The sequence below is a fragment of the Saccopteryx leptura genome, chromosome 1, assembly GCF_036850995.1.
Source record: "Saccopteryx leptura isolate mSacLep1 chromosome 1, mSacLep1_pri_phased_curated, whole genome shotgun sequence".
Classification (NCBI taxonomy): Eukaryota; Metazoa; Chordata; class Mammalia; order Chiroptera; family Emballonuridae; genus Saccopteryx; species Saccopteryx leptura.
This window is the reverse complement of record NC_089503.1, coordinates 386,122,405-386,139,185: the sequence shown is the minus strand read 5'-3', so window position 1 is coordinate 386,139,185 and position 16,781 is coordinate 386,122,405. Positions and strand designations below refer to the sequence as shown.

The following is a 16,781-nucleotide window of genomic DNA, read 5'->3' as shown; positions in this document are numbered from 1 at the left end:
GCGTAAGTATTGTTTTGTGAAACTACTGTTTTGTTTATAGATATAGATATAGATGAAGGTATGGGCTAGTCTGATGTAAAGCTTGTTACCGTGGGTCCTGGAGGAAAGCTGTAAAACTCCAACCGGCAATCCCGGAGGTGTCCTCACCTCCCACATTTTTTTTTGTGTGTGTGGGGTCTTCCTGAGAAAGCCACACACCCAGGGACTGGCCTCTCCCTCCCCCCTGAGTCAGCAGCTGCCTCTCCGCTTTCCACCGAGGCTCTCCTGCCGGGTCTCTCTTCTTCCTGCTCCGGGCTTCCAGTCGCCTCCTCCCTTTCTCCCAGGGACCAGCCTCCCCCTTCCCAGGAAGTCGGGGTGGAGGGGGGTTCGGGAGGAAGTTCATGTGGTCGAATGCGGGTGGCAGTGGGCACTTTGTGCCAGGAGCTCAAATAAAAGGACTAGGAAGCAAACACCCAGGGACCCGGGGACAGAGCAGAAGAGACGAGAACTGGGGGCGTGAGTCGGAGGGTAGGGCTTGACGAACAGGAGTTTGGCGGCGACGACGCAGCGGGTCACTCCCAGAGGCCGGCATCTGCCTTGTCATTGTTGGCAAGGTGCGCGATTAACTAGCGAAGGTGGCTTTCTCCCCCGCCCCCTCTTTTTTTTTTTTCTCTTTTTTTTGAAAAGAAAGATGGAAAGAGCCAAGATCTTGGAGCCAACTCTGGAGAGGGAGCGGCTGCACTGATTCGGAAGTTGGATCTCTCTGTACACAGGAATGCGGCGAAAAAAAAAACCAAAACCCACTCCATTGTCTCATTTCCCCTCCAAGCGCAAGCACTTTCTGTTGTGCAATGAAAAGGCCATTCACGTTCAGTCGAGAAAAATGAATCCCGAGTTTGCGCTGCGAAGGAACGGGAGCGCCTCTGGGTGCGAGAGGACACTCGGCCCGGCGCGAGGACGGCGCGGTGGCCTCAGGGCGCACCCGGGTCCCCCGCGCGCGGCTCGAGGTAGCGTCCGCACTGGCTCTCAGTGCCTCGAGGACGGAAAAGTAGACGGTCCAGGGAACCCAGAGGGCAGACAGCTTCCACAGAGGCTGGGCCTCCCGGGCTGGCGGCTCCGCGAGTCTGTTTGGGGACTTTCTGGAGCTGGAACTCCGTCCCACGGAGCCTGCTGGAACCCAGGACCCTCGGAGTTCCGCCAGCCAGGCGACTCGCTCGGCGTCCGAGAGGCCAAGCCCGGATGCGCCAGGGGCGCAGGGCGCGGGAGGCGGGCCGGCGCACGTGGGTGCCGGGGGCGGGCCGCGCGGGGCGCTGGGGGGGTGGCCGGGGTGTGGTTTCCCCGCCTCCCGGGCGGAATTTGCATGTGTGTGTGGCGGCCCCAGACTTCCTGCTCCTTCAACGCTGCAGGTAGGCGCGGGCCGGGTCGGCGGGCGGTCCGGCGGCGGGCGCGCCGAGACGCGGGCACCTCTCCACCCGGTCGCCACCGCCGGCTCCTGGCCAAGGCGCGCCGCCTTCCGCTCCGGGGGCCGCGAGCCCGCCCCGGCCGCGCCGGGCGCTCTGCTCCGAGGTGGGCACGCGCCCCTCCCCACCCAACCTCCCGGTCGTCTCCGTCCTCCACGCCTCGCCTCGCCTCGCGCCCCCGGGCGCCCCCACCGCCCCGGCTCCCCAGAGGGCCGCAGCCATGAGCGAGATGTCCAGCTTTCTTCACATCGGAGACATCGTCTCTCTCTACGCCGAAGGCTCGGTCAATGGCTTCATCAGCACTTTGGGGTGAGTGAGTTCGAGGGGGGCGCGGGCGGGGAGGGAGCGCCGTGGGCTCTGGCACCAGTTGCCTGCGTCCTGCCTCCGCCCCCCCCAACCGAGGACCCGGACGTCCCTAGCTTCAAGGAACAGGGGAACGACCAGCCTCCTCCTTTCAGAGAAAGGAAGTTAAATGTTTGCCCAGGTAGGAGTCGGTGCCCTGCCGCAGTTGGCAGGAGGCGCCCTCCTCCTCGAAGCCTCCACCCTGGCGCGCTCGCTGGTCCTCAGACTGGGCGGAGAGACTTCCTTTGCAGGTGGTCCCCGGGTGGGGGCAGGTGGTTGCCCGAGGCCTGAGTTGGGAAAAGGCATCCGGGCTGGACGTGATTGGCTCTGGAGGGTGGAGCAGAAGGGGGGTGCGGTGGGCAGGTTCAGCCTGGAGTCTGGAATCCTCTGGTTAGGAACCTGTCGCATCTTGGAGAGGCTGCACCTTTCCCTCGTAGCGCTCTCCCCGGCCCTGCCCCCCTCCCGCAGGAGTGTCTGCTCAGCCCTCTGCTCCCAGGCGTCCCAGGTCCTGGCGGCCGCCCCCTTCTCTCCGCCTCTCCCTGTCAATTTCCTGCACGGCTCCTCTGGCGCCCCTGGGTCCGTGATCCCAGGATCTTGGGAGCACTTTACAAATATTAATTAATTCTGGCCGTCACCCCCCAGGGTCTGGGCTGGAAAAGCAGGGAATCAATTCAAGTCCCTGGTCGGCGGAGCCAGGCCTGAAGCAGGGAGGTGCAGGGCGGGGAAGGAATTGGGCAGAGGGAGTGGGTACTTCTCAGAGGAGCCCTGGGGGGGTCGCGGGGGTGGGAGCGGGGGGTCGGGATGGAGTGGATTCTCCACCTACCTCTCCAGACAGGCCCTAGGGCAGGGCCTGCCACCCTTCATCCCATTTGTAGTCGGGGACCTGTGTTCAGCTGTCTCATCCTCCCTACCGCCCCTAGCTCCTTTAGGACAGACCCGGCCCCCTCTGCTGACCCTGCTCCTCTGGACGCCAGCCAGCCCGCAGGGGCCTCCTCTCTGGGGGGTTTGGAGGGCAGCTCCAGCACCCTCAGCCCAGGGCTGGCTCTGGACACGGCCTGTCTCTCCCTGAGCTGGGAGGTGGGAGTCACCTGGCTCCCTGGGTGTCTCCCAGGGTTGTTGGGAGTTTGGTCCGGCAGCAGAGGGAATGTGACAGGACCTGTGGGGTCGGAGGGGTGGGTCTGCCCCCAGGGGACTGGCTGGGAGTGCGGGCAGACCCTGCTCTCCTGGTCTCCGCCCCTCCCGGACTCTCCCACTCCCTCCCTCCCCCACTGGACCTGAGCTCTCTTGCTCAGTTTCCCTAAGGATGGGGAGAGAGGCACATCTGGGCTTGCGCCCCCCCCAGCCCCCCAGCAGCGACCAGGCCCTGGCTGCCCCTCAGATCAGGGCTGCTGCTAGCGACCGGGGCCTGCTCACTCGGAGACACACAGTAAACACCTGACCAAAGCCTCTGACAGTGCCGAGGGGAGGAGAGGGGGTGCGGGCTGTGGGGGAGGGGGGAGGGGGCAGAGGGTGGAAGCCCGCGGGGGAGGGGGGAGGGGGCAGAGGGTGGAAGCCCGCGGGGGAGGGGGGAGGGGGCAGAGGGTGGAAGCCCCCGTTCAGGTCCTAGTGTCCGAACGGGCTGGAGGCTTTGGGGAAGGGACCTTTTCTCCGGGGCTTTGCGCCTGGCTCAGGGCTGAGCACGCAGCGGTAGGCTGTAGGCACCTGTGAGAGCCAGCACAGTCCAGGGGAACATCTGCCCTCCCTGCAGGCCTGATCCCTCAGCGGGATCCTCTTGCTGCTTCAGAACCCCTCCCTCTCACCTTGGCCCTTCCGGCCCAGGAAGCTGCTTCCTCCAGTCCCCCTTGAGCCTGGGCCGAACCTGGGGACTTCCGAGAGCCCCTGTGCTCCAGGGTGTGGGTACCCTGTGCAGACGCCTCTCAGAGTCCCCGCCTTTGCCCTGATGGACGCCCACCCGCCCTCCTGGTCTGGCATTCTAGCACCGGTGTCTGCTGGTCCCAGCTTCACTCCGGGTTCTCTCACCTCTGCCTCGGACACCCTTCCGGGCGCACCGCGCTGTTCCCGGGTCCTGGAACCTACCGCCCAGGCACTGTCTCTTCACCTTTGCTCCTGCGCTGCCCGCCCTTTAGCCAGTCTCCACCTGGGTAAATCTGACCCACCCTCTAAGACCTAGTACAAAGTGGCCTCTTTTGAGAGATCCACTCCCCCCACCCCCTCAAAACACACACACACACACACACACACACACACACACACACACACACACACACACCAGCAGAATTATCCCCTTTTCCTCTGCTTTGCATAAACTCCTTTGTGGTGTTAATTGTGTTGTTTTCTGTTTAGTTGGAGGTTTCTTTCTATGGTCACCTAATGCTGGGCACTTTGCCAGGGTTAACCGATTGATTACACCATGCGTCCACTCAGCGTGTCCAGAGGCACTGCGCTGGGCACCGGGGACTCGGTGTCAAGACGACTGAGCTGTGCGTCTCGACTTCTCAGAACTTCGAGTGGATGAAAGAATGTTTCTAAGCACTGTCAGTCATTGCTACTTAAAGTCCAGTCTGTGGTCCAACCGCAGGAGCACCACCTAGATGCTTGTTAGAAAAAACAGAACCCCAGACTTCTGTCCGTCCAGCTGAATCACAGTCTGATGTTGGTCCCCAGGGGATTTGGTGCCTTGAAGGGCGACAAGCATTTCTCCTAAGTGATTCTCTGCTCTTGCTGCGTCCCTGCCAGGATCTTTCTACCTCCATCCTTAACTCTGGTGGCCCCCTTTTCCCCGCCACCCTGGCTGGGGGTGTCCATGTCGGTGAACCCTGGAGGCTGATTTGACTGAGTTCCCAGGCTAGCCCAGTGTTTGTTGTCCAGGAGCTGCCTGGTAAGGGCTGGGTGAAACGGATTGTTGGAGACAGCGGTGGCCTTGGAGGGCAGAGGGCCTGGCTCCGCTGGGCGGTGGGGAGGGGGAAGTGTTGGGGGAGGGAGTCTGGGACAGCCTTCAGATTTCAGCCGGGCCCTGGCAGGGCCAAGTGAAAAAGGCCAATTAGATCCGCCTGGATAATTAGAGCTCCCGGTGAAGATTGTACATTAACTATCGGGAGGGAGGACAGGAGAGGTCCGGGGCGTGGATAGTGGAGCAGGTTGAGACCTTGGCCGGGAAGAGAAAGCAGGCCCACGCCTGCTCTCCGCCTCACCCCTCGCCCAGAGTGGGAGGCAGCAGAGGCCCCGGCTGGAGTGGCTGACAGGGACGCCGGCCAGTGAAAAGTGGAGGGTGTCATGTGGCTGCTGGCCAGGGACTGCGGGGAACAGCCCTGCGGGTGCAGCGTGGCCCCCTCCCACTCTCACAGCTGGTGCCTTGAAGACGTCTTCTGAGTGCTCAGAGGAGTGGCCCCCAGAACGCAGGGTCGTGCAGGAGAACTGTTCTCGGAGCTGAGCTTCCAACGCTTGTCCCAGTGCCTCTGCCCACCCACGCCACGCCTCGGTGCTGAAGCACCCTGTGGGGACTCTTAGGACCCCTGGACCTGTATCCCCCAGGGCTGGGTGATCACAGCGAATAGTGTCATAAGGGGCCTCCCAGTTGGGGTTCCCTGGCCCCTTGCAGCCTGACCCACTTCCCCAGGAGGGTTGGCCCCGGGGGTCAGGAGGAAACGCGGAGGTGGCGGGGTTCTTTGGAGAAGCCGGGAATGCTGGGGAGATGGAAGGCAGCAGGGAACGAGGGGGACCCCGGAGGAGACGGGCCGGCTCCGGGAAAGACACGCGCGTGAGTCCGCAGGAGCTGTGTGGGGCTGCTGATGGTGGGACGGTGTGGACATCGCTCCCTCGTAGGGTCTGCACGGGTCAGAGCTGACTCAGTGGCACGGAAGGTCGACGGGTGTGGAGGAGGTCCCAGGTCAGCGGGGTGGGGGCCTCTGGTCCACGGCTCTCCTGTTTTATTCACTAACTCTCCAGATGAGTTTAGCAAGGCCCTGCTTTCTGAGAGTGTGTTTCCTTCCACCTGGGTGTGCTAAGGTCCTTTGTTTGTATCTGAGAATCTCCTGGGGATATTTAAAAAGTATATATTCCACGTCCCATGTCAGACCAATTGTACCAACTTTTCTAGAGCTGGGGTGTGAGGGTCGGGTTGTTTAAAAGTTGGTCAGACCTGACCAGGTGGTGGCATAGTGGATAGAGCTTCAACCTGGGACGCTGAGGACCCAGGTTTGAAACCTCAAGGTCATGGGCTAGACCAGGGGTCCCCAAACTTTTTACACAGGGGGCCAGTTCACTGTCCCTCAGACCATTGGAGGGCCGGACTATAAAAAAAAACTATGAAAAAATCCCTATGGCCACTGCACATATCTTATTTTAAAGTAAAAAAAAACAAAACAGGAACAAATACAATATTTAAAATAAAGAACAAGTAAATTTAAATCAACAAACTGACCAGTATTTCAATGGGAACTATGCTCCTCTCACTGACCACCAATGAAAGAGGTGCCCCTTCTGGAAGTGCGGTGGGGGCCGGATAAATGGCCTCAGGGGGCTGCATGTGGCCCGCGGGCCGTAGTTTGGGGACCCCTGGGCTAGACAGTACTGGGTTGTCAGCTTGAGCACAATATCATCGACATGATCCCAGGGTCACTGGCTTGAGCCCAAGGTCTCTGGCTTGAGCAAGGGGTCTCTGGCTTGGCTTGAACCCCCTGGTCAAGGCATGTATGAGAAGCAATCAATGAACAACTAAAGTGAAACAAATATGAGTTGATGCTTCTCATCTCTCCCCCCTACCTGCCTCTTTCTCTCTCTCTCTCAAAAAAAGAAAGGCAGCTCAGGTGATCTTTCTGTAAGGGGGGCTCCCTAATCTGAGGGCCCTCTAGGCTGACAAGCTGTGAGGAAGCCTACCTGTTGGGTCTGCCTTGCCTCTTTCTTGGTCCACAGAGTCTCTTAGCCTTTCACAGGTTTCATTAAGTCATTCAGCAAACACTTACTGAGCACCTACTATGTGCCGGACCCTGTTCTAGTCACTAGGGAATCAATAGTAACCGAGACAGCGTTCCAGACGGTTCCAGTCTGCACAGAGGAGTTGGGAGAGGTGGTCTGTGAGAGCCTTCTGAGCCTCCAGTCTCCGAGACCAGGTAGTTCCAGAGTGGGGCACCACCCTCTCTACGACCACCTTCCTCCAGGGCAGGCTTCAGACCTGCCTTTGGCTTTCTGTTCAATCTCTGATTTCCCTGGACTGAGATGTTGGATTTACCCTGTTCTGTGCCGCAAGGTATGGGGGCTCGGCCCCAGCTTGGGCCAATACAGGCAACTATTGATACTTTCTTTTGAAAATACCTATTTTTTTTTCTGATTAAAATACAATATAGGCTCGATGGAATAAACCTGAAAAACTCAAGTGAAAATTATCTGCAGACCCACTGATTTATATTCACATCCTGTAGGCAGACCTTCTCGCCTTTGTACTTACACAAATAAACATTTACAAAGTGATGCAAAACCTAGGCCCCAGCCAGCTGGCTCAGCGGTAGAGCGTTGGCCCCGCATGTGGAAGTCCCGGGTTCGATTCCCGGTGAGGGCACACAGGAGAGGCGCCCATCTGCTTTTCCATCCCTCCCCCTCTCCTTCCTCTCTGTCTCTCTCTTCCCCTCCTGCAGTGAAGGCTCTATTGGAGCAAAGTTGGCCCGGGCACTGAGGATGGCTCTATGGCCTCTGCCTCAGGTGCTAGAACGGCTCTGGTTGCAACAGAGCAACGACCCAGATGGTCGGAGCATCGCCTCCTGGTGGGCATGCCGGGTGGATCCTGGTCGGGCGCATGCGGGAGTCTGTCTGACTGCCTCTCCGCTTCTCACTTCAGAAAAATACAAAACAAAACAAACAAACAAAAAAAGTGATGGGAAACCTCACATCGGTCCTCACATCCTGTCTTTTTCGGGGAAGACACAGCCTCGTGCCCCATGCTGGCACACCACTGCTGGGGCTGCATGGCGTCCCACGCAGGCAAAGTGCCCCTGGGTTTATTTCAGCGACTCTAACGTGGGGCGTTCAGGCTGCGGCTCTGTTCTTGCCCTTGCAGACAGACCGTGGGCACGGAGCATCCTCGTCCGGACATGCCCCGCCGCTTGCCTGTCCCTGTGTTCTCTGGGGACGGATTCCTAGAAGTGGAATTCCCAGATCAAAGCGAGGGAACGTTGGCACCTCACAGGCTCTCTCTAGCTCTCCGTGTTTCTCTGGTGGCGAAGGTGCCGCGGTGGGGACCCTGTGCCCCGGGGGTGTGTGTGTGTGTGGCCCATTGCATGTCGCAGTTTGAGAGTCTTGGACCAGGGGCTGTGGGGAGTAAGACCAGCCTCTGTCCCGGAGGTTGGGGTGGCTCTGATGGGGGCAGTGGAGAGAGGGGGCCCTGTGGGGACAGATTCAGCCCCAGGGTTCCGCTCTGGGGCTCCAGCGACCCGGGCTGTGCACAATCCCCCCCCCCCACAGTCTTTGGCCTCAAGAATCCTGCTGGAGCCACTTGCTCCCTCTGCCCTGCCCTACATTCCTGACCCCAGGTCCCCTCCTGGCGTGGCCCCGTGGGCCTGTGCTGTGGGTGGGGCGGTGGCTGCGATTGGGGGGGTGGGGTGATGTGATGTGCTGAATTTTAGGGTGGGGCCACACCAGCTTTCTGCTCTCAGTTTAGGGGAAGGTTTCGGGGTTTAGATGACATGATTACATGTCTGGAATCCCTGCGGTCCGTCCCCCACCCCAGGCCTGCTGTTCTACCTCACTCTGTGTGGAGCTAGGGGCTCCTCCCTGGGTGAGGGGCCTCGGGGAGGGGAGGGGCGGGGAGGGAAGGGAAGCAGAGCTCCAGCCTCCAGGAAGTCCCTCATGTGAGCCTTGAGACCCCCCCGAGGGTGTCGTGCTGGTCATGTCAGGAATGGCACTGTTACCCCTGGCTCAATGAGGTTATGGGACCCGGGTCACATAGCAGGGGTCCCCAGGGTGGAGGCCGGAGGGCCACTCACACCAGTGATTTGTGGGTGCAGAAGTCAGGCTGGGCCTGGACCACAGGGCAGCGAGCCCAGGGTGCCACCGGCTGGGGCTGGGTGGGGACACACCTCAGGGGCCTTCCACTTGGGCAGACGGGCGGGGGGCTCCTTGCAGGGGACCGAGTGGAGGAGCAGGGTAACCACAGTGCTGTGTGAAGGTCTGTTGGGTACCTTTCTGGCTGGCAGGTGGGCAGAGCCAGGAGAGGCAGGGATCCTAAATCTCAGCCAGGAGTCAGTGGCAGGTGCTCTGGAGACACCTGTGCTGGTTTGGTTTGCAAATCACTGTCAGCCAGCCAGCTGTCACCCCTTCCCTCCTGCCTGTGGTGGAGCCGTGCCCTCCAGGAGGTGGGTCCAGAACCGGGTGATACTGGTCCTGGGAGGGAGGAGGGAGCCCGGGTCTCAGAGATGCCGCTTCTACCGCAGGGCTCTTCCTGTTGGTGGCTCTGGCCTTTGCTGTCACTGCGGCCTGTCGCCACCAGCCTGAGGCACGAATGTGATTCAGGAGGAGTAGAGAGAGAACCACTTAGAACACTCGTAGGTCCACATCTTAGACTTAGTAATTGTCCACATTTTGCTGTACCCCTACCTACTTTATTACGTATAGAAATAAGGATGTGTTTCTGTGTCCCCACAGTAGTGTTAGTCATCACACCAGTTCATAAATTCCTGACAGCATCCAGTGCCCAGCCCACAGTCAGATGCGCCCCGTTGTCCTCCGTCTTTGGGGCCACTGCCCTTTCACTGCGGATCCAATTGAGCTGCACGTGTTACACTGAATTCTCGTGTTACACTGAATTCTCGTGTCTCTGAAGTCTCGGTACTGGAAAAGTGTCCTGACCCCGCCGCTTTCCTCCCCACCGTGACCCTGAGTTCCTGAGACAGGCTGGTTGTGCCGCAGACCGTCCCCGGATTTGTCAGGCTGCTTTCGCTAGGAAGCGCTGGGGGGCCTGGAGCTGGGTGGGGCGAGCCTCCCTCACTGGGGACAGGCGTCCAGGTCCTGGTTATGGGGTGCAGGAGAGAGCCAGGCCCCGAGGTGCTGCTGGGTGAGGCGAGGGCTGGCCGGGTGGCCCCTGGCTGCACCCCTTCCCTGTCTCAGCCTTCCTCCTGGTCTCTCCCGCTCCCTGTCCCTCTTCTCCTGGGCCCAACGGATACATCGCCTCATGTTCCCAGCAGCCCTGTTGAGACCTCAGGACTTGCCAGAGCCCAGCCAATCCTGAGAGTCAGAAATCCAGGAGAAATCCTCCAGCAGAGGCTGGGTCCTGGAGCCTCGCGTGCTAGCCTGGGGGCTTTATTTTTATTGGGCCACGTTTAGTCATTTTTTTTTGTATTTTTCTGAAGCTGGAAACGGGGAGAGACAGTCAGACAGACTCCCGCATGCGCCTGACCGGGATCCACCCGGCACGCCCACCAGGGGGCGACACTCTGCCCACCAGGGGGCGATGCTCTGCCCATCTGGGGCGTCGCTCTGTTGCGACCAGAGTCACTCTAGCGCCTGGGGCAGAGGCCACGGAGCCATCCCCAGCGCCCGGGCCATTTTTGCTCCAATGGAACCTCGCTGCGGGAGGGGAAGAGAGAGACAGAGAGGAAGGAGAGGGGGAGGGGTGGAGAAGCAAATGGGCGCTTCTTCTGTGTGCCCTGGCAGGGAATCGAACCCGGGACTTCTGCACGCCAGGCCGACGCTCTACCACTGAGCCAACCGGCCAGGGCCCGTTTAGTCATTTTTGTCACCTCCAGTCCTCACTGGCAAGACTTGGGGTTCTCTGAGTGGGTGGCTCTCTGTCCTCTCTAAGCTTGGGCGCTCTGCGGGGGGGATGTGCGTCTTGAAATGGCGCAGGCAGTCAGCCCCTCCGGCGGCGGCGCAGGGTGGGTCCTCCTGGGTAAAGAAAGATAGCAGAGGTTAAGTAAACGATGTTTGCGCTCAGCTGCAGGAGTCTGTTTCTCTTCTCTGACCAGCCAGGCCAGTGATCCTGGGTTCCTGTCTCACTCAGCCTTCCTTCCCACTCCCACCTGGGGGGCGTGGCTTTGGGTTTCCCGGAGAAGGGGACGCCAAGGCCCGTCCACCACCAGCCAGTTCCTGCGTTCAGACCGTGCCTGCAGAGGGCGTGGCCTTTCTTGGATCTGGCCTAGATCTCGGGGTGGGGGGTGGGGGTTGGTGGTGGCCAGTGCCCTAGGCTTGGCGTCAGGACACCTGGGGTCTGGGGCTGGCTGCTGCTCTCAGTCAGTTTCCCTTTCCAAGCCTCAGGGTCTGAGCTGGGGTGCGGAGGGGCTCTCTGGAGTCCCTCCGCCGTTTACGCAGTCTGTGATTCCCCCTCCAGCGGCAGCTCAGCTGCGGGGCTGGCAGGTGCAAGCTCTGATTCAGGCCCCTCCGATAGCCACCCACCCCGCTCCTAGCGCCTCCTTCTTCCTCCTTATCTAATCTTTCGAGGCAGCTCTGACCCACCCCACTGCCTTTTCCACGACTCCCTCCTGGATCTCAAAGTCCACCCTGCATACATCTACCTTCCTGTCGCCCTCAGACCGAGGTGCTGATCCCACGGACATTGGGGACAGCGGCCTCCTCCACGCCCTTTGGGAGCAGAGTTGTCAACCAGCTCCTCTGAGAGTCCCGCAGGGGGTGGGGTGCAAGGGGGTAGGACATGGGTCCTGTCCTCAGGGCACCTGTGCTGGTGGTGGGTAATAGTTTCTTGAGGGCGGGAACCACACCCAGCACATAATTTGCTCCAGTGTAGCTGTTTTTTGAATGATTAGGGGCCTGGGTTGTGTGTATATGTGGCCCCCGGGCCCTCTCCTCTGTGAAACTCACGCAAGAAGGGCGCGCGCCGGTAGGATGTAAAAATGGTGTATAAATTAGAACGCATTCCTCCCATCGGAGGAGCAGTTGTTCGGATGGGATGGAGGCTGGGGTGCCCCTTGCCTTCAGATGAGGGCGCGCCTGGTGGGAATGGGCTGGGACTCTGCGGGAGGGAGTGTAAGTGTCAGCTCAGCCTTGGACGGGGCCAGACTGGGCGGGGCTCCCATGGGGCAGTGGGAGGGGGAGACGGGTGGGCTGGCCGAGGGTGGGAGTAGGCACTTCCCGGGACCTTGGGCGGAGGCAGAGGCGCTCTGAGTGGAAGGGGGGAGGCTGTGAAGGAAGGAGACCACCTCCTCCCACCCCCCAGCATGGCTCTGGTTATAGCGCCAGGTGCACACGCAACACCTGGGAGGAGCTGGTTTAATAAACACAGATGCCCTCATTGAGCGGGGAAGCTACCGCCCAGAACCCGTGTGCCACCAGGTGGGGAGGGGTCCCCCGTCCCGGGGGCCACGCGGGAGCGCAGGAAAGCCTGGTGCAGGCTGCTTGTTTCCCTCCCGGTTCCGGGCGCGCCTGGCCCGGGCTCAGCAGCCTGGCTGCAACTTGCAGTCGTTGGCAGGCCGAGGGGATGGCTGCACTTGGGGCGGCGAGTTTCGCTTGGTTGTTGGGGGCGGGGTAGGGGCGGGGGCGGGGGCGCTCTATCCACTGGAAGTTCCCCCTCCATCAAAACTTACCCGTCTGGAGTCTCCGCTCTCTGGCCTCCCTCTGGATACAGGTTGCCCATCTGATAAGGGCTTTCCTGCTTACCGGCTAATGGCTTCGCACAACACCCCTCCCGCCCACTCCACCCCTCCCACGCGGGATAGCACCTCCGTGGGAAGCCCCAGCCCTAGGAGTGTGTACAGAGGAATGGCGGGGAGGCTTGGCCGGGGAGGCTTTGCTGGGGCATTTGGGGACATTTGCGGCTCTCTCGGCCTCTAGCAGCTGGCTACCTTCTTGTCCTACAGGCTGGGTCGTGGGCTGCCCTAAGCACCAGATGGGGAATAAAGAGTCGAGGAGCTTGACCTGTGGATAAAATGTCGACCTGGAATGCTTAGGTCGCCAGTTCGAAACCCTGGACTTAACTGGTCAAGGCACATATGGGAGTTGATGCTTCCTGCTTCTCCCCTCTTTCTCTCTCTCTAAAATGAACAAAATCTTAAAAAAAAAAAAAAAGAAAAATAAAGAGATGAGGAGTGTGCCTGACCAGGCGGTGGCTCAGTGGATAGAGTGTCAGACTGGGATGTGGAGGAACCACCCAGGTTTGAGACACCGAGGTCGCCAGCTTGAGCGCGGGCTCATCTGGCTTGAGCAAAGCTCACCAGCTTGGACCCAAGGTCACTAGCTCCATCCAGCAAGGGGTTACTCGGTCTGCTGAAGGCCCACGGTCAAGGCACATATGAGAAAGCAATCAATGAACAATTAAGGTGTCGCAACGAAAAACTGATGATTGATGCTTCTCATCTCTCTCCGTTCCTGTCTGTCTGTCCCTATCTGTCCCTCTCTCTGACTCTCTCTCTCTCTCTGTTAAAAAAAAAGAAATGATGAGTGCAAATTCCGTTGGGAGGGTGCAGACTGGAGCCCGGAGTTCCCAGGTGATGGAGATTCTGCTAGTCCCCTGCCCTCAGGTGGGGGGGCTGGGCGTGGAATGTCGGGGGGGGGCCCTCAGGTGGGGGGCTGGGCGTGGAATGTCGGGGGGGGCCCTCAGATGGGGGGCTGGGCGTGGAATGTCGGGGGGGGCCCTCAGATGGGGGGCTGGGCGTGGAATGTCGGGGGGGGGCCCTCAGGTGGGGGGCTGGGCGTGGAATGTCCGCGGGGGGCCCTCAGATGGGGGGCTGGGCGTGGAATGTCAGAGCCAGGAGGAACCCCTGAGAGTCCCATCACTGACACCTTGTTTTCCTGATACCTGGGGTAGGGTGGGGGAGGGGGACCCTGCATGGCTGCTTCTCTGCTCTGGCCCCTCCTCCAGGCCATGTCTGTCCTCTCTCCGTCCTACTTCAGGCCTGGGACGTTCCCAACCTCGTCTGAAAGCCTCCTCCTGCCGGCCCCTCCCTTTCTCTAAGCGGCTTCAGCTTGTTCTCCCCCAAATGCTTCCTAAACCCTTGGGCCCCGGGGCGGGGCTTAGGAAGCTGTGCCAGAGTGGGTGGGGACAGATGGACATCTCCACATCTGGGCCAGGTGGATTTGTGCCAGGGGGCAGAAAGCAAGCCAGGCGTCTGAATTTGCATGTCTTTCTCCTGCACGTGTGAGCCTGACAGGAGCTCCCAGGGGAGGGAGCTGGCGGGGCTGGGGTTCTTTCTGCTCAGACCGGGCCTCTCTGAGGAGGGGCCTCCCCAAGGCCTTGGTCACTGGTCACTGGTCACGATGGGGACTGTGGTGCGCTGCCCTGTGGCCGTCCGGCACCCCCAGCAGTGCTGGGTCCCAGGCCCTGGCGGGCGCCCTCTCACCTCCCCCGCCAGAATTTATCTTCCTAGGTCCCCTCCCCTTTGGGCATTGCTGAGAGACAACCAGCCGATCTGATTCACTGATGTCTTACAGGAAAGTTAATGAATTATTCAGGGCTCTGCCCACCTCCTGCCTGTTCCTTCACACCTTTGCCGATTGGCCAGGTTCTGCCCTCTCCCTTGCCTGAGTTCCCACGGAATCCACACCTAGTACCACCAGTTGGCACCAGTGCTTATTTTCTTAGATTATGCACTTTTTCTGAGTATGTGGCTTGTCTTCCCAGAGAGATTTAAATTCCCCTGAGGCAGGGATCTTGTCTTTTGCTTTTTATTATTATTATTATTATTTTGTGTGTGTGTGTGACAGAGACAGAGAGACGGACAGATAGGAACAGACAGAAAGGCAGGGAGAGAAATGAGAAGCATCAATTCTTTATGGTGGCACCTTGGTAGTTAATTGATTGCTTTCTCACATGTGCCTTGACGGGGGGGGGGGGGGCTATAGCAGAGCCAGTGACCCCTTGCTCAAGCCAGTGACCTTGGGCTCAAGCTGGTGAGCCTTGCTCAAACCAGATGAGCCCGCGCGCAAGCTGGTGACCTCGGGGTTTCAAACCTGGGTCCTCCGCATCCCAGTCTGATGCTCTATCCACTGTGCCACCGCCTGGTCAGGCTCTTCTTCTTCTTCTTCTTCTTTTTTTTAATTAACACAATTATTTATTAGAGAGAGAGAGAGAGAGAGAGAGAGAGAGAGAGGAAGGAAAAAGAGAGAGAAAAACATCAATGTATGCATTCTTTGGTTGATTCTTATGTGCCCTGACCAGGGATGGAACTCTCAGCCTTGGTGTATGGGGACGATCTCTCACCCACCGAGCTACCCGGCCAGGGCCTCTTTTGCTTCTCCCGTACTTCCCTCAGCACCTAGTAAGATGAGTTAATTGACTCAGTGTGTAGCTCACATGTGCCTGCCCTGCCTGCACCAGGCGGTGGTCTCGGTGCCGGGGACACAGCAGGGAGCAAAGCTGATGCATCCTTGTCCTCAGGCATCTTCTGCCCCATGAGGTTGTGGTGACAGTGACCAAAATAAAAAAGGACAATGTAGAGCAGGCGGGGTGGTGAGAGGCGCTGTGGAGACCAGGGAGGCGGGAGGCGGAGAAGGAGAATGGGAAAGGGCAATGGGGAGGTGTTGAAAAGGAGGGAAGGGAGGGTGTCTTGGGGGCATTTGAGAGAAGATCAGGAGCGGAGGGAGGGAGCCCCCGGGTTGTCTGGGGGGCGGAGGGAAGAGGCAGTGCCAGCTGGAGGTCCAGGCCAGTTTGGGGGGCCTGGGGCAGGGCTGTGGCTGGAGCAGAGTGGGTGGGGGAGGGCGCAGGGGGGGAGGAGATGAGGTCGGAGAGGAGAGCAAGGGGCTTTTCAGGCCCTTGTGAGTTTCAGCCTGATGTGAGTGGTGTTGAGTTCTGAGCAGAGAACTGCCCTGATTGGACTTCCCTGTTCAAGAGACCCCTCTGCTGCTGTGTGGGGAGCAGGCGGGGAGGGGGGGGTTGGCAGGAAGAGGCAGTGCAGAAGTCCAGGCCAGGGCTGGTGGGGGCCTGGGCGGGTGGTGGGGACAGTGATAAGAGGATGGTTCCTCTGCCCGCCTGTAGCCTGTATCTTGTAGCGCCCGTGGTAGTGGTTCTTGGCAGAGTAGGGGTGAGGGGTGAAGGGTGAGGGGAAGGGAGGAGCTAAGGGCTGCTCCAGGGAGCCTGGTCCAGGGCTTCTGGCCCCAGTGAGGAGGGATGAACTGGGATGGGGAGGACTCGAGGAGGAGCGTAGTTCGATGGAAGACCAGGAGGTTCGTTTAGCTCCTGAGTTTGTGATGCCCGTGGCTGTCAGGACCAGGTGGAAAGGCGGCGTGTAGGCGGGGAGATCTCCAAATTGGGTGGACTTGGGGCGGGGGGAGGCATGGTGTGGGGGGAAAGATATGAGAGTCATCGATGAGCTGAAGTGGTACTTTGCACCCATGGGTGTGGCCTGAGTGCAGATGGAGAAGGGGACAGAGAGCTGGGGACAGCCCGTGCCGGAGGCCAGGGAGACGGAGGGAGACCACGAGTGTCCTCGCAGATCAAGCTGCCCTCCCACTGTGAGGTCCCACAGGGTTCCCCTGCGCAGTGGCTGCTCCGGGGCCACACAGCCTGGCTTCGGAACCCGCCGGTCCTGCTGCTTAGTGGCCTTGTGTCCCTGGCCAGAGCGTCTGACCTCCCCGTGCTCCGGTGTCTGGGCCTGCAGATTGCACGTAAAACTAAATGACCGTGTATGAAACCATCAGAAACAATAAAACCCTGCTTGCTGTTACTATTGCGAGGGACTGTATTGTGCAAAGTCCCGCTGATGCCAAAGGGGATGGTAGCACAGGGTCCGGCCTTCAAGGAACTCAGGGCAGACACAGGAAGTAGTTGCAGTAGAAAGAGACGTGGCCGCAGGAGAGGCCGCGACTAGGTCTGCGGGAACACGGGGGAGGGAAGGCGCTGGCCAAGGCTGTCTTCACAGAGGAGGAGAGGAGGGGCTGAGGGTGGGTGAATGAATGGAGGTCTCCTACGCCCGGGGCTTGGCGGGGAACCAGCGTGAGCTGGGCATGAGGGGCATTGTAGGCTGTCAGGACCACCCCTGGAGAGATGAGAGCTCCGGGGCCTGTGGGATCCACTGGAGGTTTAGCATGCTGGGCAAGGAAGCTGTGAGGCTAGAGAGGTCAGATCAT

General features: G+C 59.9%; 1 protein-coding gene across 1 annotated transcript in view; it reads left to right on the top strand.

Moving 5' to 3' along the window:
- Nucleotides 1-1,355: 1,355 nt before the first annotated feature.
- The window catches only part of ITPR3 (inositol 1,4,5-trisphosphate receptor type 3), a 75,474-nt gene continuing 60,048 nt past the window's right edge, over nt 1,356-16,781 (top strand). Inside the window, exon 1 of the mRNA XM_066359630.1 lies at nt 1,356-1,748. Within this exon, the coding sequence (XP_066215727.1) occupies nt 1,660-1,748 (89 nt within the window). The 5' untranslated portion in view covers nt 1,356-1,659. The remainder of the gene's footprint in view (nt 1,749-16,781) is intronic.